This window comes from Hyperolius riggenbachi, chromosome 10 (assembly GCF_040937935.1).
Source record: "Hyperolius riggenbachi isolate aHypRig1 chromosome 10, aHypRig1.pri, whole genome shotgun sequence".
Lineage (NCBI taxonomy): Eukaryota > Metazoa > Chordata > Amphibia > Anura > Hyperoliidae > Hyperolius > Hyperolius riggenbachi.
In genome coordinates, this window is record NC_090655.1 from 259,307,468 (window position 1) to 259,335,348 (window position 27,881).

General features: G+C 43.9%; 1 protein-coding gene and 1 long non-coding RNA gene across 2 annotated transcripts in view; both read left to right on the forward strand.

Moving 5' to 3' along the window:
- The first annotated feature begins 2,103 nt into the window (after positions 1–2,103).
- Positions 2,104–27,881, forward strand: part of LOC137535358 (zinc finger protein 850-like) — a 92,604-nt gene continuing 66,826 nt past the window's right edge. Inside the window, exons 1-3 of the mRNA XM_068257186.1 lie at positions 2,104–2,113; positions 7,592–9,078; positions 13,019–13,024. Coding sequence (XP_068113287.1) covers positions 7,801–9,078; positions 13,019–13,024 — 1,284 coding nt within the window. The 5' untranslated portion in view covers positions 2,104–2,113; positions 7,592–7,800. The remainder of the gene's footprint in view (positions 2,114–7,591; positions 9,079–13,018; positions 13,025–27,881) is intronic.
- Positions 17,287–25,087, forward strand: LOC137535359 (uncharacterized). Its single transcript, XR_011024399.1, has 3 exons — positions 17,287–17,368; positions 23,582–23,669; positions 24,650–25,087. It is a non-coding gene; the product is annotated as an uncharacterized lncRNA (long non-coding RNA).

Here is a 27,881-nt window from a genome sequence, read left to right on the forward strand (position 1 = left end):
ATTATTTTTTTCCAGACGATGGCATCACCCGGCCCCCCTACAGCAACGCACAGGCATGACAAAGGGATGGTTGGTTAGTGCCGGGTTTGTGCTGCAAAAAGCCCCCTTCTATTTGTTCTAGTTTTCAAAATATTAAAGATTTTTATAAAAGTGAAAAGTTCCCCCACAATTCATTCGCTTCATTAACGAGATGTTTCTGTTTTTTTTAATGTCCTTTTTTCGCAGAGTAAAGCAGAGAAACAAAGTACTACAAGAACTTTAAAGATAATAGGATAACAGAAGCGCCAACAGGATAATAAACACTAAAAACTTAAAAACCCATCTTGGTAATAGAGCAGGCAGTGGTGGACTTACCTCCTCCAAGCACAACATACATACGACTGTGGATTTTCAGTCAAAACAATTTTATTGGATATTCCAAATAAAGTGCAACACGTTTCGTGGGGTACAAACTTCATCAGGCAATAACAGTGTAACGATCGATGTAACACAGAGAGGATCTGATTACCGGTGATCTGCAGTATCACTGGGAATACAGATATATACCAGATTATTGATGATTTGCAGTATCACCGACAATCAGATACATAAGCTAACCTCTGGACACCTGAATAGAGTAGGAGTGTTTGGTGCAACTGTAATACTTAGAGGACTAGGCCTCAGAGCAGAAAGGAGTACTGCACAAATTCCTTCCGAAGACCTGGACTCTCCCGGGAGGAGGAGTCAGGCTGAGAGTAGGAAGGACAAACCGAGAGTGACACTCAGGAGGGAGTGTCACTACCAGGACTGGGAACCGCCTCTAACAGTAAGGTCGGTTCTCGAGGTCGGACAAGCCAGGTCGCAACCACACAGACAGATACAGTACAGATTCAGAAGGCAGATGCGGGGTCTAATAAACAAGCAGGGGGTATATGCGCCCAGTATATGTAGTCAGGGGGTATATGCGCCCAGTATATGTAGGCAGGGGGTATATGTCCCCAATATATGTAGGCAAGGGGTATATGTCCCCAGTATATGTAGGCAGGGGGTATATGTCCCCAGTATATGTAGCCAGAGGGTATATGCGCCCAGTATATGTAGGCAGGGGGTATATGCGCCCAGTATATGTAGACAGGGGGTATATGTCCCCAGTTTATGTAGGCAGGGGGTATATGTCCCCAGTATATGTAGGCAGGGGGTATATGTCCCCAGTATATGTAGGCAGGGGGTATATGTCCCCAGTATATGTAGGCAGGGGGTATATGTCCCAAGTATATGTAGGCAGGGGGTATATGTCCCCAGTATATGTAGGCATTAGGTATATGTCCCCAGTATATGTAGTCAGGGGGTATATATGCGCCCAGTATATGTAGTCAGGGGGTATATATGCGCCCAGTATATGTAGTCAGGGGGTATATGTCCCCAGAATAGGTAGTCAGGTGTGTCCCCCAGCATGAAGGGAGCAGCGCAGTGGAGGGAGAGCTGTGAGCAGCGGTGGAGAAGGGGGGCCATCTCCCCCCTCCTTCTCTCACCTTAGGTGCTCTCCCTCCCTCGCTGTCCCCTCCACGACTAATGTTCGTCCGGGTGGCTGGCAGCGGCGGGCGGGACTTACCTGCGTCTCGTCGCAGCGCCGGATGGATCTGCCGCTACTCTCTGGTCTAGTCCAGACCAGAGCAGCGGCTGCAGGACCCGAACTTCCGGCGCTGGAGCGAGATGGAGGTAAGTCCCGCCCGCCGCTGCCAGCCACCCGGACGGACATTAGTTGTGGAGGGGACAGTGAGGGAGGGAGAGCACCTAAGGTGAGAGAAGGAGGGGGGAGATGGCCCCCCTTCTCCACCGCTGCTCACAGCTCTCCCTCTTCTCCGCGCTGCTCCCCCTCCCAAAAAAAAAACCCCTGTAGCTCAGCTGGGCGCCCTCGGGGACCCGGCGCCCCGGGGCACCTGTCCTACCCCGACCCCCCCTAGCTCCGCGCCTGCATATGTGAGGAGTGATCAGCAGTCTATGGAGGAGGGTTTAATAATAAAAGTGATTAAAGAAGAAGAGACATATGTGAGGAGTGATCAGCAGTCTGCGGAGAAGGGTGACACGATGAAGACAAATAAAGAGAAACCCCCACTTTCAGAGGGCAGAACAGGTGAGTAATCAATATTAAATGTTGAATATCTTGTTGGTTATTATGACTGTGTCACTGCTCACAGACTGGCCATATTAGGAGTTAGAATGCAAGGATCAGTGTTGCGCCGGTAAATAGTAAATTCAACACCAGCTAATTTGAAAATAAGAGAATCCTCCTCTCTTACAAAGATAAACAATATCTTGTAATAATCAAAAAAGTGCTAAGTGCATTTAAAACACCGCTATGTAGCAATTCATCAAAATAAAAAGTGCAGTAACAAGAATACATGAATAAATAGACAATAGTATATATCGGTACCTAACTACAGTCACTCACGCATTCAGACCACGGACACCTCCACTCGCTGCAGTGACAAAATGAACTGGGAGGGTCCTGAAAAAGTGTGCAAAAATAGCAACTCATGAAAAGCAAAAATATGCATTGAACCTGCTAATAAACTCTGCAGGCTTCTGTGAAATAATCATCAACCATTAAATGTGCTTGAAAGTAGTTTAGCAGTTTGTAGTCGTAGCACATTTAGTGTAAATCTTATGCAGGATGATGCAGGTCAGATTGCTTTTCCCTTTGTGCGGGTGAATGTAAGTCACTAGCTGCAATTGCTGCAATGACTGGATAATCACTAATAGAATGTGCTGATGTTCAATGATAGTTAAATGGAATCTGAAATGAAAATAATCATATGATATAATGAATTTTATGTGTAGTACAGCAAAGAAATAGAACATTAGTAGCAAAGAATAGAGTCTGCTAAACAACAAAGGGGAACTGAGACCCCCCACTATTCTGTAATAATTGGCTTAAGGCGATAGCCTATTAATAGCTCAAGACACCTGAATCAGTGAAAAAATCTTTATTCAAAACCAGCTTAAACAAATAAAAACAATTAAAAAGGTCCCTTGGCAGCTTCGGCGGAACTAGTGGGGCAGCGTGGGTAGCGCTGTGCAGCCATTCCTGGTCTATATATTGACATATCTGGTGAGTCTTGTGTATGTTCTCTGCTCTTCCACTATACACTCGGATACTCCTTTGGCAAGCTGTTTGTTGCCATCTTTCCTCACCTGTTGTTTTACTCTTGTTTTCCTTGTTTATATATATCTTTTTGATTCACTACACTTTTTGCTTCATTGGTATCTTGTTCTTGGGCCTTTCGTCTTCTCCCTATTAAACGCTTGAATGATAATTGGTTTATTGATTGTATATTTTTGCACTACAGATATAGTGGGATCTTGTTCATGATATCTCATCATACAGTTGAGCACAGGATGATTGCTGCACTTGCACCTTATATTGAGCAGGGAACATTATATGATATTGTTATATGTTTGTATCTATTTCTCCTGGGATATTGTTCTGTGAAGCAGATGTCTCTAGCACTACATTGATTGATTATTTATTTTCTGGGACACTGCTATATATTTTATCACAGTGATACCCAGGAGAAGTATCTATTTATTATGCACTCGACTTGATTATGTACCTTGATATTTAGGGGCCTGTGTACCAGGTCTGGCTGCCTGTTTTTAATTGTTTTTATATGTTTAAGCTGGTTTTGAATAAAGATTTTTTCACTGATTCAGGTGTCTTGAGCTATTAATAGGCTATCGCCTTAAGCCAATTATTACAGAATAGTGGGGGGTCTCAGTTCCCCTTTGTTGTTTAGCAGTTTGTCCTATCCTGTGCAGAGTGTAGGTAAAACTCAGTTTTGAAAATAGATGTTAAACGTGGGCTGAAACGTGGTGAGTGCAGTAGGCAGCGTGGTTTGCAGACACTTACCATGTGTATTTGTAGATACACCTGTATTAATAAGGCCTGGAGAAGAGTGTTGTACCCGGGTGCCCCATTTTCTCCTTTGGCCCTGGCTTGCTGCTAATTTGTATTAAAGTGAACATCGGCGCCTGATTTGGCGGACACTTGAGTTGCATGAGGAATGGGAATTACATGTCCGTGCTGCATCCCTGTGAGATCCATGCTGCGTTTATTTCAGGAAATGTTAAATAAGCCACACTATTTACCTGCCTAAACATTTTTAGTGGCAGCCACTGTCTGAGAGGCCTAAAAAAAATATTTAGGCAGGTAAATGCCCAATTTTTCAGGCATCTCAGACAGTGGCTGCAACCACAAATTTATTAGGCAGGTAATCCCAAATTTGTCAAGACTCTCAGTCAGTGGCAGCAATTTAAAATGTTTAGGCAGGTAAATGCTGATATATATATATATATATATATATATATTTATTTTTTTACAATAAATTTTTTATGAAGTGAAATAAAAAAGGTGTGTACAGTTATACACAGGTATACACAAATCAAATCCATTTGTGGGGCTAAAAACATAAAAACGTGCACAGTTCAATTAAGCATGTTAGCCAGTTTGTCACATGTTAGAAGATTTTTAAAAAAAATCTGCTAGACAGCAACAGGCTGGTATCTTGGCATTACTGGAAAGGGGATTGTGTCTGCTATGCATGAAATAATCTATTGCCAGCTGGGAAGCATGTTAACCATGATTACAAGGTACTTACATACTGAAAGCTAACAATAACAATAATAATAATAACATTTCTATAGAGCTTTTCTCCCATAGCATGCAAAGCGCTTAGGCTCTCTCAGATTCAGAAATTGGCAGTAGGATGAAGTATTGACACAACAGAAATTATATTTCTGCAAATGCCAGACTAAACAGGTGGGTTTTCAGTCTGGATTGAAACACGTCCAGAGATGGAGCTGTCCTGATCTGCTGAGGTAAGGATTTCCATAATGTAGGAGAGGCATGACAGAAGGCTCTGGGACCAAAAGTTTCCAGGTGAACTCTGGGTATGACTAGATTATTAGAACGTGTGGATCTGAGATTGCGAGGATTGCTACACAGCTGTAACATTTCTTTCATATATCCAGGGCCAGATTATGTAGTGATTTAAATGTCAGTAGGCCAATCTGGAATAGGTCCCTCCATTCTATAGGTAGCCAGTGAAGGGAGTGCAGGACTGGTGTTATGTGGCAGTGACGGGGTTGGTTAACAGTCTGGCAGCAGTATTCTGTATCAGCTGTAGGCAGTACAAGTCCTTTTTTTTGGAAGGCTGGTGTAGAAAACATTGCACTAGTCCAGTCGGGATGTAAGGAAGGCATGAACTAAGGTTGGCAGATCTGTGGGGATGAAGTGCTTGATTTTTGTGATGTTCTTCAAGTGAAAATAGGATGGTTTTACCACAGCAGAGATGTGGGTTCTGAAGTTTAAATCCCCATCAATTAGAACTTCCAGGCTACGCGCATGCTCAGAGCTGTGTAGATCTGTGCCTCCTATTCCCAGTGGTGAAGACTTCAGGAGAAGTTGTTTTTGTTGTCATTCGCTTCCCTCCGATTAGAAGGACTTAAGTTTTATCTGCATTTAGTCTCAGCCAATTGTCACTCATCCATTGCTGTAGTTCAGCTAGGCAGGTGTTTATTGTTGGGAGTTGGGTCTGTCACCCCAGGCTTGAAGGAAAGATATAGTTGGGTGTCATTAGCATAGCAGTGGGATGTCAGTCCGTCAGGTATGTCAGGCTGGGAGCTAGCAGAGGCATCCCATAGGCTGGCAGGGTAAAATACACAACCTGTGTTTTGGGGTATCATTGGCGCTCCTTCCATCTATTCCATACTAGAGTTCTTGATGGCCTCCTATCTACACACACTCGTTTGTTTTTTTTTTATAAGGAAATGAGCTACTACTCTACTCTTTTAACCCAGTTTTGAAAGGTTAGTGGCGAGGGCACAAGCCATCTATCTGCATGCCGCCTCTTGCCTGGCCATGATCAGCACTCCTGACAAAAAGGATTTACGGGGAGTTGCCAAATCCTGATCATGTATGACACCCAAAATGCATACAATTGGATCAGCGTTCATAGGGAACCCATCTTGTCATGCAAGAATTTTGTAAGTTGTTTCCAGTAATCTATTATCATGGGGTAATCTTAATAAGATGAAAAAAGGGGGGTGCGGGAGATATTTGGGAAAGACATCAGTGGCCATGGAGTTATATTTAACTAGCCTGTTCGGGGTCAGATAGTCCTGCTGGAGAATATATAATTGCATGATTCTACCATGAACATAGGGGGATACCTTTTTCACAGCATCAAGGGCATCTTCCCAATCCTCATCTACATTATTATTATTATTATTTTTTATTATTATGATTATTTAGTATTTGTATAGCGCCATCATCTTCCGCAGCGCTGTACAGAGTATATATTGTCTTGTCACTAACTGTGCCTCAGAGGGGCTCACAACCTAATCCCTACCATAGTCATATGTTTATGTATGTTTTGTACAGTACATGTATTGTAGTCTAGGGCCAATTTAGGGAGAAGCTAATTAACATATCTGTATGTTTTTGGGGTGCCCGGAGGAAACCCATGCAGCCACGGGGAGAACATACAAACTCCTTGCAGATGTTGACCTGGCTGGGATTTGAACCAGGGACCCAGTGCTGCAAGGCGACAGCGCTAACCACTACGACGTTGTGCTACCTAAATAAAAATTATATACTCTTTGAAGTTGTTCTTCTTGCCACGACTAAGTCTCTTGTGACACAGGATGCATTTGGCTTCAGTACTGTATCAGGCAGACACACAGAAATAAGCCCACACTGCAGAGCCTTGTACTGATGCATTGGTACCGGTAGGAGTGACTGGGCAATGTGTCTGGCTGACCCCAGGTGACTTCACACTTTCCTGTTTGCCTCCTGTCCCCTGCAACCTCTCACTGCTTCTCACTCTTATCCTCCCTTTCCAAGGCTCTGTCTCTCCCTCTGATTGCTCCTCCTTCTGTTCCTCTCTTGTGGGCACCCATGTGACATCCATCACCCCCATCGCTTACACTTCCCAGCTAACAGTAGCTGCCACAGCAGGGAAATGGCACCTTGTGGTGACCTCAGTACTGTCGTCTGAGTGTCTAACTTCCTCTATACACACACCTTATTAATATGGATCTACGTATATAACTTTAATTAGAGGAAAACTAGTAATAAAACATAATATTTAATTCAATTAGGATAAAAACATTGTAAAGCCGCTCAAACATCATTGTGAAGTGAAAACACAGTGGGGGTTACCTACGCAGCTCTTACTGTTACTGTAAGGCCTGGGACCCACTAAGCACTTGTGATGAGAAGCCCTTGATAATGTAATGCTATGTGTGTGATCACACGTGGGGGATGGGATTTGTTGTTTTATCCCCCATAGCATTACATTAGCAAGAGATTCACAAATCACAAGTGCTTAGAAAATTGCTGCCAGTGGTTTCCAGGCCTAACTCTGAGATGGTGCAAATTGTATGCTAATTATATGCAAAATTCTGCATCTGCTTCATCTGGTCCATTTTCAAACTGCATAAACTTTGCCTCAACTTGGAATTCTCAGCAGCTCACTGACCATCCCTAATGATAATTGTTCCTCCTCTCAGAATTCTTGAACAGGAAGTGATGATGTTTCTCTATTTGCAGGGCGGAGTCCCGGCATTAGGAACCTCTCAGAGACTTGTCTCTCTGTATCCACAGACTGTACAACGGATGATGATGTCACTGGACAAGCGTCTCCCGCAGATATCCTGGCTACCCCAAATATTCCCCCAGACTCCCCTCACCTGTCTAACCCTGAGGGGCCCCATTCCCAGCACAGCTCTCCCCCTGCTGGAGGGGCTTATTCCTGTTCCATGTGTGGGAAATGTTTTGTTCAGATATCGCATCTTGTCAGACATGAGAGATCTCACACTGGAGAGAAGCCCTATTCATGTGCTGAGTGTGGGAAATGTTTTGTTCGGAAATCACATCTTGTCAGACATGAGAGATCTCACACTGGTGAGAAGCCCTATTCATGTGCTGAGTGTGGGAAATGCTTTGTACAGATATCGCATCTTGTCATACACAAGAGATCTCACACTGGTGAGAAGCCCTTTTCCTGTGCTGAGTGTGGGAAATGTTTTATTCAAAAATCAGTTCTTGTTATTCATGAGAGATCTCACACTGGTGAGAAGCCCTATTCATGTATAGACTGTGGGAAATGTTTTGCATCTAAAGAAGGCCTTATACTTCATGAGAGATCTCACACTGGTGAGAAGCCCTATTCATGTGCTGAGTGTGGAAAATGTTTTGGCTCTAAATCAAACCTTATCAAACATGAGAGAGCTCACAGTGGCGAGAAGCCCTATTCATGTGCCGAGTGTGGGAAATGTTTTGTACAGATATCACATCTGGTTAGACATCAGACATCTCACACTGGTGTGAAGCCCTATTCATGTGCTGAGTGTGGGAAATGTTTTGTTCGGAAATCACATCTTGTCAGACATGAGAGATCTCACACTGGTGAGAAGCCCTATTCATGTGCTGAGTGTGGGAAATGTTTTATACAGATATCACATCTTGTCACACACAAGAGATCTCACACTGGTGAGAAGCCCTTTTCATGTGATGAGTGTGGGAAATGTTTTGTTCAGAAATCACTGCTTGTCAGACATGAGAGATCTCACACTGGTGAGAAGCCCTTTTCCTGTGCTGAGTGTGGGAAATGTTTTATTCAAAAATCAGTTCTTGTTATTCATGAGAGATCTCACACTGGTGAGAAGCCCTATTCCTGTATAGACTGTGGGAAATGTTTTGCATCTAAAGATGGCCTTATACTTCATGAGAGATCTCACACTGGTAAGAAGCCCTATTCATGTGCTGAGTGTGGAAAATGTTTTGGCTCTAAATCAATCCTTATCAAACATAAGAGATCTCACAGTGGCGAGAAGCCCTATTCATGCTCAGAGTGTGGGAAATGTTTTGTACAGATAACAAATCTTGTCAGGCATGAGATGTCTCACACTGGTGAGAAACCCTTCTCATGTGCTGAGTGTGGGAAATGTTTTGCACGTAAATCACATCTTGTCAGGCATGAGAGATCTCACACTGGTGAGAAGCCCTATTCATGTCCTGAGTGTGGGAAATGTTTTGTACAGAAATCACATCTTGTCAGGCATGAGAGATCTCACACTGGTGAGAAGCCCTATTCTTGTGCTGAGTGTGGGAAATGTTTTAGGCGTAAAGAAAGCCTTGTCAGTCATGAGATATCTCACACTGCTGACAAGCCCTAAGCATGTGTTGTGTATGGGAAATGTTGTTGTTTGGAAATCACTGCTTGTTATATATTTGTGTTGAGTGTGGGAAATGTTTTGGCCATAAGTGGTCTTTTACAATGTTTTTATTTTTGTCTCTTGCAAAGTGCTCATAGAAATATTTCAACATAGTCCTGAGGACACTTTCATGCTACTCAGTTTATTGGTTTGGTAAAGCTGAATGGAGGTGACAATGAGGAGATAAACATGGTTACATATAGTCCTAACCTGAGATAGAACTTGCCTGAGTTCATGTTTTATATTTTTAATTGTAAGGGTTAATAAACCAGGTGCTTATTTTATGCAAATGATGCAGAATCTGCAGTCACAGCTCTCCTGAAAAGTACATAAAACAACATGCTATTATCTGGGAATATTAGATGATCCCAGTCACCCAGACTGACCTGAGGAAAGGAGATTTCCCTCTCTCTGTCTCTCTGTGTCTTTTTATAATCAGGAAACATGAAGGGATTTGAGCTGAATGCAGTCCAGTAAGATAAGAAGAGAGGGATTTATCTCCCAGCAATGTTACGCTGGACACACACAGGACTGATATTCAGAGAGATTGGATCACTGCGACTGTGACGGGATCTTCCAGGGATCTCCTGATTTCTCTAAATAATTTTAGGGGTAACGTTATAGATCTATATTGTTACGCCCTCACAGAGGAAGATTGGCTACTATTTTACATGATAATACTACAGTATAAATATGGGAGCAGGAAAAGATAAGGTATTATTAGTCAGATTTATTCCCAGCAGCACGGCTGTGGAGTTGGAGCAGTTTTTTGGTACCTGGAGTCGGAGTTGTCCACAAATGCACTGATTCCGACTCCTAATAAATGGATACTTTAATTAGAAGAAACAATGTGATACAATATTCTGTTTCGCAGATAGCTCACAAAAATCTGAAATATACAGTAATAGCTGTGCTTAGTCCACAAAAATGAAACAATAAATCAATCAAACAACAAGTTACTTTTGCTGCAGCAGTAAAGCAGTCACCATATTCTTAACACCAGATACATATATGTAACTGACTGTATGTGTGATGTGTACACAGGAATCTTTTATATATAATAACATCTCTGCATTCTAAACTGCCACAGATGTGGATCTAAGCTTTGTTGTAACTACTTATGTACTCCACCCCATCGGTTTCCTTTGTTAAGGTATGGATGATTTTTTGGTTAATTTCTCTGTGTATTTTTCTGTGTTCTTTATCTAGTTCCCATTAGTTATTCCCTCTTCCAAATTTAGCCTACAGATACAATCTAACGCCACACTACCATTCTGAAGATATCGGATACAAATCTCCCATAGGGGACCAGCCCTCCTGGCACTGCAGGTGTTCCCCATATGGAAGAATATCTCAGTCAGAGTTTGTTTTAATAGCCACAGATCTCCATAGAATAATCACAATTTCTGTAGCATGTGATGTCTGTTGGCTTTGCCTATGGGAAGTACAGTACTGCTTATATGAAGCCTTTATGTAGTGACACAACAACAGACAACTCTCTCTGTTATGGTGGTGAACAAAACCTCTGTCGCTAGACTTATCATTTTATTTCCATCCAAAACCTGGCCTGGCTTATATATAAAATGTTCTAACCTCTGTTTCTATATGGGATGTACATCCAGCTGATCTATAGAAGAAACTTGTGTGTATAATGTTTATATGATATAGTGTGATGGATGTTTCATTATTATTATTTGCAAATCACTGTAACGTTTTGTTTGTTCTGTATTACAAATCCTTTACTATAAATGTGATAGCATCTCTGTGGTAAGAATAAAGCCCAACGAGTAGCTGTGTCACTGGTCGGGATTGTCAATGAGATGCAAATAATTCTGTGTTGCTGCAGGTTTATGCAAATTATATATGCAAATGTATGCAGCTTGAAAATGGACCAATCAATTTCCACCTTTGCAGGACTGTGTGGAAGGGTGAGCAATGCACCCTGGGAAGTAAACACAGAGAGACAACAGGAGCCTAAATGGTGCACTAGCTCACACAGTATAGAAAGATGGAAATTAGGTGAAATGAACTCTCACAAAGGGAAGCTGCACAGGGAGCCGCCAACCACTGGAAGCAGGTGGGAGAGGCACAAACTCCACTCCACTCAGTACCCAGAGAGGGTGGTGATGGTCATACTCTTACCCTCCTTGGCGGTAGTGACGTGTATGCATGCAAATACAAAACATACTGCGATTGGTATTGACGTGCATACACATCCAGTCGCAGTTGGATTCAGGTCGTGATTCCCAGGTATTGCAGATACACCCCAATGCCTCAGTGCTGCACCCCAAATGTAAATTAGGAGATGATTGGACACAGGTGTTTGGGCTGGAGGTGAGATACAGGAATTCTGGGGTGGAGAGGGGGACAGGTTATTGTTGTGTTACAATCACTGCTATAGACACCCCAATGCCTCAGTGCTGCCCCCCAAATGTAAATTAGAAGCAGATGATTGGATACAGGTATTTGGGCTTCAGGGGAGATACAGGAATTCTGGGATGGAGAGGGGGATAGGTTATTGTTATATGTGTTACACTCACTGCTATAGACACCCCAATGCCTCAGTGCTGCACCCCAAATGTAAATTAGGAGATAATTGGATACAGGTGTTTGGGCTTGAGGTGAGATAGAGGAATTCTGGGACGGAGATATGTGTTACAATCACATGCTATAGATCAGGAGTGGGCAAACCTTGCGTGTGGATTCCTAAAATTTCACCCGCCTCCCAATCTCCCTCCCTTCAGAGTCGCGAGCGGGTGATATGCAGGGGTCAAAACCAGGGCTGTGGAGTCGGAGTTGAGGAGTCGGAGCAATTTTTGGGTACCTGGAGTCAGGATAAAAATGCTCCGACTCCAACTCCTAATGAATTTAAACTGTAATTTAAAATAGAAAATATGATAAAATGTTATATTTCTCAGAAAATGGTCATCATAAATTATATAGACAGTAATAGCTGTGCTCAGCCCACAAAAATGAAATAAACCAATCAAAAATAGTTACTTGTGCTGCTTCAATAAAGCAGTCCCTGTATTTTTAAAGTCAGGTATACATATCTGATTGTGACTCTATATCTGATGTGTACACAGGAATCTCTTATATATACTAAATAACATTTATGCTGTAAGAATAAAGCCTGATGTGTAGCTGTGTCACTAATAGTGATGGTCAATCAGATGCAAATAATCCTGAGTTGATGCTGGTTTATGCAAATTTATGCGCTCCTTTGGCTCATGAAATCAAATAATTTCATATGTTGTTAAAATTTGGTTTGGTGACTACAAATTTAAAAGTACCTGAGACGGATGAAAAGAAAAGTTTTATACATACCTGGGGCTTCCTCCAGCCCACTTCAGGCTAATCAGTCCCTCGCTGTCCTCTTCCACCTCCTGGATCTTCTGCTAGGAGTCCTGGTAATTCAGCCAGTCAGCGCAGTCCGGCCGTGTGCAGCTTCCACAGCCAGGAGTGTTCTGCATCTGCGCAATAGTGCTGAGCAGGTGTAGTACATTCCTGGCGGCAGAGTGTGTGCATGTGCACTACACCAGACTGGCTCAAATGCCTGGACCCATAGAAGAAGATCCAGGTGGCGAAGGAGGACAGCGAGGGACTGATTAGCCTGAAGGGGGCTGGAGGAAGCCCCAGGTATGTATAAAACTTTAATCTGTCTCGGGTTTACTTTGTTACACAGTATTACTATACTCTACAAATGCACTCCCCACAGAGCTGCAGGGAATCCACTGAGAATGTTGTGCACATTGAACAGAGAGGTGTTGTCTGTCACCCATAAACCTGGTTCAGATTGTATATGAAGAATGTGTAATAGAGGAAGAATCTCCTTATTCCCCTGCAGAGTACCTGCACATCACTCTTACATGTACCCACACTTACATTGCCTAGGGCCTGATAGATGTTCTTTGTTCCTGTCTTTACCTTCTACAAGTACTCTTACCAAGGACTAGTTTTAGGCCTCATTCACATCTATGCAGCGCAGATGGCCGTGTGATCGGAACACAACGCGTATGATCGCACGCCATCTGCGCTGCTCCCCGTTGCATTGCTGATCCCATCCATTGACAGTGAATGGGTCAGCTCTGCACTCGCGGGCCGAATGCATGCAGCAGTACGCAAGCACATCATAGAGCATCGTACTGCTGTGTAGCGCATTTGATGTGAATGGCAGAAGGGCTGTCTATACCCTTCTGCCGTTCTTGCATGTTACCACGTCATACGTACTTCCAAATGCGTATAGAAGTGCGTATGATGTGAACGCGGCCTAAGTCTATGATTAAAAGTATTAGAGGCAGAAGATCAGCTGGATAGCCAGGTAACTGGTATTGTTTAAAAGGGAATAAATATGGCAGCCTCCATATCCCTCTCAGTTCAGTTGTGTTTTAAAATTCCTAAGCGTTGGCAGTTAACAGATGCATTTTATGTTACATACTTTCAATCAACAAGATTGTAATATGCAAATAAGAGAAGTTGAGGAGTCGGAGGAATCCTAACCTGAGGAGTCGGAGTATTTTTGTACCGACTCCACAGCCCTGTTCAAAACTCGGCCATTCCAGCACCACATCTCCATGGCAACAGGGTGTCCCGTGACACTCTTCACATGACAACGTATTACACGCTGGAACCTCTTGACGTGTGTCACCCTGTTGCCATGGATACATGATAATGGAATAGGCGATAAGTGAGTTTTGACTCCCGCAAATCGCCCACTCAGGACTGCAGGGAGGGGGGGGGGAGAGAAATCTGGCCGCCTATCAGTGAGTCGGATGAACATTCGCTGCTGCTACAGACAAATGTGGGAAGCTGTTGCTGGAAACGATTCTGTGTTATGTAACAAAATAACTCCTATTAGAATGGAAATCTGATGCGTCTCCAAGTATCTCTCCTGTGATTAAAGCTGCTAATAAAGTTATTCCTCTGGATAATGTGCTGAATATCAGCTGTATATTGTTCCCACAGTGTGACGTGTTTTGTTCCTCTGCATGTAATGTAAGATGTACTATTACCTGCATCACTCAGATTTACTGTTATAAATAAGTGTTTATAGCCAGAGCTCTCTGTAACATTGCAGGTCTGTAGTCTGTCACTGGTGATTGTCAATGAGATGCAGATAATTCTGAGTTGATGCAAAATCCCCCCCCCCCCCCTACAATTGGCACAAATAAGCTATACTGGGCTGAAAAAAATGAGGCCATGTGCTGCTTTGTTTTGAAGATCACAGCAATTATTTTTTTCCAGACGATGGCATCACCCAGCCTCCCTACAGCAACGCACAGGCATGACAATGGGATGGTTGGTTAGTGCCGGGTTTGTGCTGCAAAAAGCCCTCTTCTATTTGTTCTAGTTTTCAAAATATTAAAGATTTTTATAAAAGTGAAAAGTTCCCCCACCATTCATTCACTTCATTATTGAGATGTTTCTGGTTTGTTTAATGTTCATTTTTCACAGAGTAGAGCAGAGAAACAAAGTACTGCAAGAACTTTAAATATAATAGGATAACAGAGGCGCCAACAGGATAATAAACACTAAAATAACTTAAAAACCCATCTTGGTAATAGAGGAGGCAGTGGTGGACTTACCTCCTCCAAGCACAACATACAACTGTGGATTTTAAGTCAAAATAATTTTATTGGATATTCCAAATAAAGTGCAACGTGCTTCGCGGGGTACAAACCTGCTTCATCAGGCAATAACAGATAGGAGTAAACATCATCTGCCAGTATCATCAACGTTGAGCTCCTCTGTAAGTCCACCACTACCTCCTGTATTACCAAGATGGGTTTTTAAGTTCTTTTAGTGTTTTTTTATCCTGTTGGCGCCTCTGTTATCCTATTATCTACATCCAAGTCCACCCTTGGTGGAGGGTTGTACCCTTCCTTCCTCTACTACAGAGAGCGACTTTTAATCCTGAGTGGGGTCAGGACCATCTCCCCACCTGCTTTGACAGTGGTTGCCTAATTGGTAATCCTGGTTTGTAAGCATTAAATTAATATTATTAGTCTTCCAATTATACATTGCCAGTACATACTACACTATTGTAACGATTGGTGTCAGCAACACAGAGTTTTTTCTGATTATTGGTGATCTGCAGAATCACCAATAATACTAGTATAGCTAGACACAGGACACCCAATGTGATAATGTGTTTGGTGCAACAGTATACAGAGAAGTTCTCTCCCGAAGAGCGGGAGATACAGACACTACTGCAGCCAAGGATTCCCTGAAGAGCAGAGAATCAGACTGCACTGCAGCCAGTGGACCCCTGAGGGGCAGGTTACCACTGACTGTGCTGAAGATGATCTCCTTATGTGGAGGAGATACAGACTCTACTGCAGGCGAGGATTCCCTGAGGAGCAGGGAACCTTGGATGGTACTATAGTCAGTGGACACCTGAGGGGCAGGGACCACTGACCGGGCTGCAAGAGTGGTAACTGGTGAAATGAGAGATGTAATCGGGCTGCAGCCAAGGATTCCCTGAGGAGCAGGGAATCAGACTGTGCTGCAGCCAAGGATTCCCCGATGGACTGGGAATCAGACTGTACTGCAGCCAGTGGACTCCTGAGGGGTAGAGACCACTGCCTGAGCTGCAAGATGGTCTCCTGAGGAGCAGGTGACCCTCGCAGCTGATGAACACCTGAAGAGCAAGTGTCACGGACAGTACAGGAAGGCTGATCACCCAAGGAATGAGAGACAGCCAGAAAGGTCAGACAAGCCAGGTCGGCAACACACGGACAGATAAGGTACAGAGACGGAAGACTGATTCGGTATCCGGGTACAGGCAAATGTTGGCAACAGGTTATCAGATAGGCAAAGGTACCGAATCAGTAAGCAGGAGAGTGGTCAGGAAAGCCAGAGATCATGTAACAGTATATATGACAATCCTAGTCTTAGGTGTGAGGTCCTTGGTCTCAACACCTGGGAACTAGTCTAATAGATAAGGAGTAGCAATGTAGCAATCTCCTAGTCTTAGGTGTGAGGTCCTTGGTCTCAACACCTGGGAACTAGTCTAATAGATAAGCAGTAGCAATCTCCTAGTCTTAGGTGTGAGGTCCTTGGTCTCAACACCTGGGAACTAGTCTAATAGAATGGTAAGCAAGTCTATAAAATAAAAATAATACTTTAAAGGCTATCCACGGAATCTGACTAAGTGTGAATTCCCAGCTCCGGCTGGTTCTAACACACTGTAAGATCTGACTGGGGTCTGAGCGTTCACACGTAAGCATTCGCAACAGCAGACAACTTGCAACTGCCAGGCAAGTCCTGTATATACCCAGAGCGCTCCACAGCGCCTCCCCAGTCACTCAGCCAATCCGGAGCATAGCTGGAGTCAGCTGATCGGCATGATCAGCTGACTCCCCTTCTGCTAGCATAAAGGGCCTGTCGCCTGGCGCGCGTGCGTAGCTCTCAATCTGTGTGAACTAGAAGGACCAGGCGAACCAGCAGCATGTTGCTGTGCGGCAGAAGCCACCGGCTGGAACACGGAGATAGCCGCCTTGACGCTTGCCCACGCGGCGGCATCTCCGCTATTCATTACAACTATATTGGGCTCTTGGTGTTCTCTCTTTTTTGCAAGAACTTTAAAGTTCCTTTTGCTTCAGATTCTTTTATGGAAAATATTCAATTTGTTTCTTTTGCCAAAAATTTGGCTCTTTGGGGGTGATATTTGCTTTTAGTAATTACTATAATTTCTATGAATGAAGGGAACCAGAGATGAAAGCTAACACACAAATTATATATATATCAATAGCTTTTATAGAGGAAATCACTTTACCTCTATTTTCGCCGCTGTTGTGTGCCTTATTTATGTTATTTTTATATTTTTCCCCCGGGAGATATCCAAGATGGCCGCCGGCTCATGCCCTTATTGTTCCGGGGCATGAGCAGCTCAAGTTGTTACTTTGTACGCTTGCAGCGCTTCCGCGCTGCTCAGCGTACAAGCCTAGCTTGGGGGACGCATGCGCAGTAGAGTAAGCCCTAATGCGCACGCCCCGTTCACGCTGAGGAGCGCCGGTGACGTCATCCTCCCGCAGCACAGAAGCCCGACCTGGATTTCTCCCGACCAGGGCGTGGATCGAGCGGCAGAAGCGGAAGAAGTGCGGAGGAGGTAATTATACTCAGCTGACCTCCTCTCCAGCCTGAACCAACCACATTATGACTGAGTGCACATATACCCCTGCCTACATATATACTCCCTGACTACATTTACTGGGCACATATATCCCCTGCCTACATGTATACTCCCTGACTACATTTACTGGGCACATATACCCCAGCCTACATATATACTGGGCACATATACCCCTGCCTACATATATACTGGGCACATATACCCCTGCCTACATATGCTGTGCACATATACCCCTGCCTACATATGCTGTGCACATATACCCCCTGACAACATATACTTGGGCACATATACCACTGACTACATTTACTGGGCACATATACCCCTGGCTAAGTTTACTGGGCACATATACCCCTGGCTAAGTTTACTGGGCACATATACCCCTGGCTAAGTTTACTGGGCACATATACCCCTGGCTAAGGTTACTGGGCACATATACCCCTGGCTATATATACTGGGCACATATACCCCTGGCTAAGTTTACTGGGCACATATACCCCTGGCTAAGGTTACTGGGCACATATACCCCTGGCTATATATACTGGGCACATATACCCCTGGCTATATATACTGGGCACATATACCCCTGGCTATATATACTGGGCACATATACCCCTGGCTAAGTGTACTGGGCACATATACCTCTGGCTAAGTTTACTGGGCACATATACCCCTGGCTAAGGTTACTGGGCACATATACCCGTGGCTAAGTTTACTGGGCACATATACCCCTGGCTAAGTTTACTGGGCACATATACCCCTGGCTAAGTGTACTGGGCACATATACCTCTGGCTAAGTTTACTGGGCACATATACCTCTGACTGGGCACATATACCTCTGGCTAAGTGTACTGGGCACATATACCCCTGGCTAAGTGTACTAGGCACATATACCTCTGGCTAAGTTTACTGGGCACATATACCCCTGGCTAAGTTTACTGGGCACATATACCCCTGGCTAAGTTTACTGGGCACATATACCCCTGGCTAAGTGTACTGGGCACATATACCTCTGGCTAAGTTTACTGGGCACATATACCCCTGGCTATATATACTGGGCACATATACCCCTGGCTATATATACTGGGCACATATACCCCTGGCTAAGTTTACTGGGCACATATACCCCTGGCTAAGTTTACTGGGCACATATACCCCTGGCTAAGTTTACTGGGCACATATACCCCTGGCTAAGTGTACTGGGCACATATACCTCTGGCTAAGTTTACTGGGCACATATACCTCTGGCTAAGTTTACTGGGCACATATACCCCTGGCTAAGTGTACTGGGCACATATACCTCTGGCTAAGTTTACTGGGCACATATACCCCTGGCTAAGTGTACTGGGCACATATACCTCTGGCTAAGTTAACTGGGCACATATACCCCTGGCTAAGGTTACTGGGCACATATACCTCTGGCTAAGTTTACTGGGCACATATACCCCTGGCTAAGTTTACTTGGCACATATACCCCTGGCTAAGTGTACTGGGCACATATACCTCTGACTAAGTTTACTGGGCACATATACCTCTGGCTAAGTTTACTGGGCACATATACCCCTGGCTAAGTTTACTGGGCACATATACCCCTGGCTATATATACTGGGCACATATACCCCTGGCTAAGTGTACTGGGCACATATACCTCTGGCTAAGTTAACTGGGCACATATACCCCTGGCTAAGGTTACTGGGCACATATACCTCTGGCTAAGTTTACTGGGCACATATACCCCTGGCTAAGGTTACTGGGCACATATACCCCTGGCTAAGTTTACTGGGCACATATACCCCTGGCTAAGTTTACTGGGCACATATACCTCTGGCTAAGTTTACTGGGCACATATACCCCTGGCTAAGTTTACTGGGCACATATACCCCTGGCTATATATACTGGGCACATATACCCCTGGCTATATATACTGGGCACATATACCCCTGGCTAAGTTTACTGGGCACATATACCCCTGGCTAAGTTTACTGGGCACATATACCCCTGGCTAAGTTTACTGGGCACATATACCCCTGGCTAAGTGTACTGGGCACATATACCCCTGGCTAAGTTTACTGGGCACATATACCTCTGGCTAAGTTTACTGGGCACATATACCCCTGGCTAAGTGTACTGGGCACATATACCTCTGGCTAAGTTTACTGGGCACATATACCCCTGGCTAAGTGTACTGGGCACATATACCTCTGGCTAAGTTAACTGGGCACATATACCCCTGGCTAAGGTTACTGGGCACATATACCTCTGGCTAAGTTTACTGGGCACATATACCCCTGGCTAAGTTTACTGGGCACATATACCCCTGGCTAAGTGTACTGGGCACATATACCTCTGGCTAAGTTTACTGGGCACATATACCTCTGGCTAAGTTTACTGGGCACATATACCCCTGGCTAAGTTTACTGGGCACATATACCCCTGGCTAAGTTTACTGGGCACATATACCCCTGGCTAAGTGTACTGGGCACATATACCTCTGGCTAAGTTTACTGGGCACATATACCTCTGGCTAAGTTTACTGGGCACATATACCCCTGGCTAAGTGTACTGGGCACATATACCCCTGGCTAAGTGTACTGGGCACATATACCTCTGGCTAAGTTTACTGGGCACATATACCCCTGGCTAAGTGTACTGGGCACATATACCTCTGGCTAAGTTAACTGGGCACATATACCCCTGGCTAAGGTTACTGGGCACATATACCTCTGGCTAAGTTTACTGGGCACATATACCCCTGGCTAAGTTTACTGGGCACATATACCCCTGGCTAAGTGTACTGGGCACATATACCTCTGGCTAAGTTTACTGGGCACATATACCTCTGGCTAAGTTTACTGGGCACATATACCCCTGGCTAAGTGTACTGGGCACATATACCTCTGGCTAAGTTTACTGGGCACATATACCCCTGGCTAAGTGTACTGGGCACATATACCTCTGGCTAAGTTAACTGGGCACATATACCCCTGGCTAAGGTTACTGGGCACATATACCTCTGGCTAAGTTTACTGGGCACATATACCCCTGGCTAAGTTTACTGGGCACATATACCCCTGGCTAAGTGTACTGGGCACATATACCTCTGGCTAAGTTTACTGGGCACATATACCTCTGGCTAAGTTTACTGGGCACATATACCCCTGGCTAAGTTTACTGGGCACATATACCCCTGGCTAAGTTTACTGGGCACATATACCCCTGGCTAAGTGTACTGGGCACATATACCTCTGGCTAAGTTTACTGGGCACATATACCTCTGGCTAAGTTTACTGGGCACATATACCCCTGGCTAAGTGTACTGGGCACATATACCTCTGGCTAAGTTTACTGGGCACATATACCCCTGGCTAAGTGTACTGGGCACATATACCTCTGGCTAAGTTAACTGGGCACATATACCCCTGGCTAAGGTTACTGGGCACATATACCTCTGGCTAAGTTTACTGGGCACATATACCCCTGGCTAAGTTTATTGGGCACATATACCCCTGGCTAAGTGTACTGGGCACATATACCCCTGGCTAAGTGTACTGGGCACATATACCCCTGGCTATATATACTGGGCACATATACCCCTGGCTAAGTTTACTGGGCACATATACCCCTGGCTAAGTTTACTTGGCACATATACCCCTGGCTAAGTTTACTTGGCACATATACCCCTGGCTAAGTTTACTTGGCACATATACCCCTGGCTAAGTGTACTGGGCACATATACCCCTGGCTATATATACTGGGCACATATACCCCTGGCTAAGTGTACTGGGCACATATACCTCTGGCTAAGTTTACTGGGCACATATACCCCTGGCTAAGTTTACTTGGCACATATACCCCTGGCTAAGTGTACTGGGCACATATACCCCTGGCTATATATACTGGGCACATATACCCCTGGCTAAGTGTACTGGGCACATATACCTCTGGCTAAGTTAACTGGGCACATATACCCCTGGCTAAGGTTACTGGGCACATATACCTCTGGCTAAGTTTACTGGGCACATATACCCCTGGCTAAGGTTACTGGGCACATATACCCCTGGCTAAGTTTACTGGGCACATATACCCCTGGCTAAGTGTACTGGGCACATATACCTCTGGCTAAGTTTACTGGGCACATATACCCCTGGCTAAGTGTACTGGGCACATATACCTCTGGCTAAGTTAACTGGGCACATATACCCCTGGCTAAGGTTACTGGGCACATATACCCCTGGCTAAGGTTACTGGGCACATATACCCCTGGCTAAGTTTACTGGGCACATATACCTCTGGCTAAGTTAACTGGGCACATATACCCCTGGCTAAGGTTACTGGGCACATATACCCCTGGCTAAGGTTACTGGGCACATATACCCCTGGCTAAGTTTACTGGGCACATATACCTCTGGCTAAGTTTACTGGGCACATATACCCCTGGCTAAGTTTACTGGGCACATATACACCTGGCTAAGTGTACTGGGCACATATACCCCTGGCTAAGTGTACTGGGCACATATACCCCTGGCTATATATACTGGGCACATATAACCCTGGCTAAGTTTACTGGGCACATATACCCCTGGCTAAGTTTACTGGGCACATATACCTCTGGCTAAGTTTACTGGGCACATATACCTCTGGCTAAGTTTACTGGGCACATATACCCCTGGCTAAGGTTACTGGGCACATATACCCCTGGCTAAGTTTACTGGGCACATATACCCCTGGCTATATATACTGGGCACATATACCCCTGGCTAAGTTTACTGGGCACATATACCCCTGGCTAAGTTTACTGGGCACATATACCCCTGGCTAAGTTTACTAGGCACATATACCCCTGGCTAAGTTTACTTGGCACATATACCCCTGGCTAAGTGTACTGGGCACATATACCCCTGGCTATATATACTGGGCACATATACCCCTGGCTATATATACTGGGCACATATACCCCTGGCTATATATACTGGGCACATATACCCCTGGCTATATATACTGGGCACATATACCCCTGGCTATATATACTGGGCACATATACCCCTGGCTAAGTTTACTGGGCACATATACCCCTGGCTAAGTTTACTTGGCACATATACCCCTGGCTAAGTGTACTGGGCAAATATACCCCTGGCTATATATACTGGGCACATATACCCCTGGCTATATATACTGGGCACATATACCCCTGGCTAAGTTTACTGGGCACATATACCCCTGGCTAAGTTTACTGGGCACATATACCCCTGGCTAAGTTTACTGGGCACATATACCCCTGGCTAAGTGTACTGGGCACATATACCTCTGGCTAAGTTTACTGGGCACATATACCCCTGGCTAAGTTTACTGGGCCCATATACCCCTGGCTAAGTGTACTGGGCACATATACCCCTGGCTAAGTGTACTGGGCACATATACCTCTGGCTAAGTTTACTGGGCACATATACCCCTGGCTATATATACTGGGCACATATACCCCTGGCTATATATACTGGGCACATATACCCCTGGCTATATATACTGGGCACATATACCCCTGGCTATATATACTGGGCACATATACCCCTGGCTAAGTTTACTGGGCACATATACCCCTGGCTAAGTTTACTGGGCACATATACCCCTGGCTAAGTTTACTAGGCACATATACCCCTGGCTAAGTTTACTTGGCACATATACCCCTGGCTAAGTGTACTGGGCACATATACCTCTGGCTAAGTTTACTGGGCACATATACCCCTGGCTAAGTGTACTGGGCACATATACCCCTGGCTAAGTGTACTGGGCACATATACCTCTGGCTAAGTTTACTGGGCACATATACCCCTGGCTATATATACTGGGCACATATACCTCTGGCTAAGTTTACTGGGCACATATACCCCTGGCTAAGTGTACTGGGCACATATACCCCTGGCTATATATACTGGGCACATATACCCCTGGCTAAGTTTACTGGGCACATATACCCCTGGCTAAGTTTACTGGGCACATATACCCCTGGCTAAATTTCCTGGACACATATACCCCTGGCTATATATACTGGGGCACATATACCCCTGCCTACATATACTAAAGGTATGATCTTCCCACCCAGCCATTGCAGACTTGACCATAAATATAATCATGTTACATAAAATTTAATTTTTTATGTTGAAAATTGTTATTAGTAATCTATCCATTTCTATTTAGATAACTTTGTACAGCAAAGATGGCAGCGTCTAGTGATTCAACTAGTACCTTGGGGAACCAAGAGGAGAACTTATCGATGGATGAAATGGTAAAAATGATTTCATTGAATTCAGCCATAGTGTTTTCTTAATCCATCCTTATTTCACAGGAGTCAGGAATCAATGCAGCAAGAACAGTATAGCTATCCAAGAATAGGTGCGTCCAGTATAGATAACCAGGTAGGGCACGTTTCCACTTGTGCTACATGTGTCAGCGAAACAAGTGCCGGCACTGAGCGGATGTGTGGAATTGCAGGCGAATCCCATCAGCTGTGCCATGCACGGCTATGGGATTTCCTGCCTCCCAAGTGAATTCTGCAGGGGATTCCGGCTGAATCGCTACCACCAGCGATTAGTCCAGCAGCACAATAATCCCCTATGGAAGAGTTTCCCTGTGCGATTTGCCTGCGGGGATACTCTATGGATTTGAGGCAGATTCCGCTATAGTTGAAACGGTCCATAATAGGTTCAAGCAGTATAGTTCTTGACGAATATGTCCAGCCAGTACAGATAGTCAGGAATCAATGCAGCCAGAACAGTATAGCTAGCCAGGAATAGGTGCAGCCAGTATAGATAGCCAGTAATAGATGCAGACAGTACATAGTGAGAATAGGTGCAGATAGCCATAATAGTTGTAAACAGATATCCAGGAATAGGTGTAGCCAGTATAGATAGCCATGAATAGGCAAACATGGCAACTGTGTATTATAATAGTAGTAGAATCTATCACCTGTACAGCCAGCATGAAGAAAGGTGCACATAGAATGAAGAAAAAAAAAATTGATACAGAAGACACAAGACAGATTTTTCTAACCTTTTCTGCTGTATAGGTGATTAATCGGACTACAATTGTACTATGTTGCCACAATAAGAAAAATAATATCAGGTATTATTAAATAACACATTTTTAGAGTAAATGTATATGATTAATTATGAAAAAAATAAATAAATATATATATATATATATATATATATATATATATATATATATATATATATATATATATAAAGCTGCAATGTTCATTTATAGATCGATCGGTTGCACGCTGAGATGAGGAGGAGAAGCGGGCAAGACACTCCAACTGAAAGCTTTCCAGAAAATCCAAGACGGGACCCCAATAACCCTAATCAGGCAGACGACTATGATCGACATCGCATTGGAAATTTGGACTGGTGCAGTTGTCGTTGCTGTGTCCCTATGCCGACAGGCATGGAGTCCATCTGCTGTGCAGAAATACACAATGTGCAAATGCTGATGGACGATTTGCCCTGTATTTTACAGCACCCTATGGTGCCACAGCTTTGTTCTAGTGAGGAATGGGCTAGAATATTCCTTTTTCTATCTACAGGGTCACGTGGAATTAATCCCTCAGACAGGGATCGCAACAGGTAATTAACCAATATAATGTAAAGTAAAATCATGATACCAATGATACGTGACATTAATATAGTGGAAACTAGAACTTGAAAAACATGATATATTAAATTTCTTTGCTAAAGTAAAGTCTGGGCAGAGATTGCAGCTTTCAAAAAGCATTAATATTTCATGTATGACTTTCGTTGTAGATAAACTTGAAATTACAGTACTTTATTTCACTGACTATTAGACGCTCATGACCGTAAGATATACATATATTTAGAGGACAAAACCCATGGAAAAAAAAAAAAAAACTAAACATGCTCCTTCCATGGTGAAAGGGCATATTGTGGATTATGCACCCATCGTATCTCATACCCTTTGGTACGTTTTTTTTTTTTTTTTAGTTAGTCTTCCTCTGTCCTCCTGTGTCCCACATGTGTCTGTTCTTGTCTCCTGCTGTATGTCCTCCCGTGTACTGTTTTCCCCGTGTCCTCTTCTATACGGGCACAGCACAGTGAATCCCCAATACTTTGGAGATTTGAACTGACAGTCTTGTACAAGTTAATAATTCTCTGCATTTCGACTATTGTTATAAAATTATTATTTTTTTTTTAAAATTTATTTAGTAGGAGAAAAAGAAAATCTTAATAATATGTATATATCACTCTAAAAATTATTTATTAACACCTACAGTACCAGTTTGAAGTTGATATTTGTGTATACACAGACTCACTAATGTATTTATTTTCATTATTTTTAGGAAGTACAGAAAAGCCATCTACCGTGCATTCACGGGGTGGGTCCATGGTTGCCTGGGCAAGGGTCATCGAAGACCTATTCCTTCATGTGTTGTGAATAAGGTACGGGAGGCATTTCCCGATCCAACTGGACATTACATGGGATTTAGACCATTTGGAGATATTGCAGCCGAGTATCTAGCCATGGAAGACTGATCAAACGATTAAAGGGAATCAAATAACAATTTTGGAAGAAATACCAATAGGTATTATACAGATTTCATCCTGTTAATTAAATCACCTGGGCTAGGTGGGGGGGTGGGGTTGTGTTAATCTTACCAATCATGTGTCTTCTTTGATCGTCCCTCGATGACTCCCACAAAACGTACCAAGCTGCGTCCAAATGATTATATACACTTCATCCTTCCGTGTTGATGGAAGAAGTGTTTGTAGTCACGTGATGCGCTTGTAACGCATCGTGGGAGGCACAGAGGGACGATCTAAAAAGAGGCCTGATGGGTAACATTAACACCCCCTCGCCCATCTGCACAGGTGATTTATTTAGCAGGATGAAATACGAATTCTTTATTTGAGCATGCCAGATAGCATTAAAGGACAACAAAAGTAAGAGAGATATGAAAGCTGCCATATTGATTTCCATGTAAGCAATACCAGTTGCCTGGCCATTCTGCTGATCCTCTGCCTCTAATACTATTAGCCATAGCCGTTGAACAAGCATGCAGCAGATCAGGTCGGCAGATCTGACAAGACTAGCTGCATGCTTGTTTCTGGAGTTATTCAGATACTGTTGTAGACTAATAGATCAGCAGGGTTGCCAGGCAACTGGTATTGATTAAAAGGCGATAAATATGGCAGCCTCCGTATACCTCTTACTTCAGTTAACATGTGAAGTTTTCTAATACCGGTCCAGGCCATCACGATTGTCTGCCTGTCACCTTCTCATTCCTATGACGCCCTCTAGTAGAAAAGAGCTACTTCAGGGCTTTATAGGAGTGAGACGGTGACATGCATGCAGATGAATCCTGATGGCGGGGACCGGTGATTGAAAACTTCCCATGAACAGGAGTTTGGTTATGCAGGAGGGAGGGGACACAGCCGGAGAATACTGTACCGCTATGCACTGCCCGATGAATGGGTTTGGAGACTCGTGGGTGAACCGGCTGGGCAAACTAGCATGCCTGCTGGTGTTTAGCTGAAGTCTGTTCAACTGTGCTGGGTGGAAGGGGGGCCCTCACCTCACTGAAATTATGCCTGCTAATTTCTTCCAGCATATACAGGATTGGTACTCCACATTGTGGATTGGTCACTTGGGTGGGGGACAGATCACTTTTGTCCTTCTCATAAGGCGGGGGCATTGACAGCTTGACTCGTTTATAATCCAAGACCCCCACTGTTGGCCTTTTTTTTTTTTTGGAGCGAAAAACTCAGCTTGAACTCGGGTATATATGTTATGCTATTTATGTATCTCTCCAACAGCTGGTGAGTAAATACATACAGGGCACAGTTCTCTTTTGAATCATCCGTCTATGTTACAATTTTAATTATTGTTTTCGAATAATCCTTTGAATGTACTATTTGTACGTTTTTTGTTTTTCTGTTATAACGTTACGTTGTTACATTTTTAATTCTAATTATTAAATCATTTCAAAAACGAATTATGCTTCATTCAATTTATCTCTGTATATGTTAGATTGCATTATGTGCCATTTTAGTTGGAAAGTAACACAATCTGAACACTGAGACACATCTAGTTTTGTTCCCCCCCCCCCCCCCCCAAAAAAAAAAAATTGTGGGTCCATGGTGCAGGGGCGTCTTAGATTATCTTCCCTAAATCCCTTCCAATAAATATCCTTTATTTCTTCTCTGTTCCTTCGCTGTCCCATTGTGTCTGTTATTTTCACCTTTAGCTCTCCTGTCCCTTTGTCCCCCTTTCCCCTCCCCATGTCTCTCCTGTTTCGTTGTGGACTGTGTCCCCAAATCTATGTCCTTTATGTACACATTGTGGCTTTAGTCCTTTTGCCCCTTCTGTCTGGTATGACCTTTTCCCCTTGCTCCTTTTCTCTCTGTGTGACTTTTGTCTCAATGCCCTTTCTTAACCCATTGAGTTTGCCTCCAAATTCAATGCAATTTAGGTTACTAGTGTA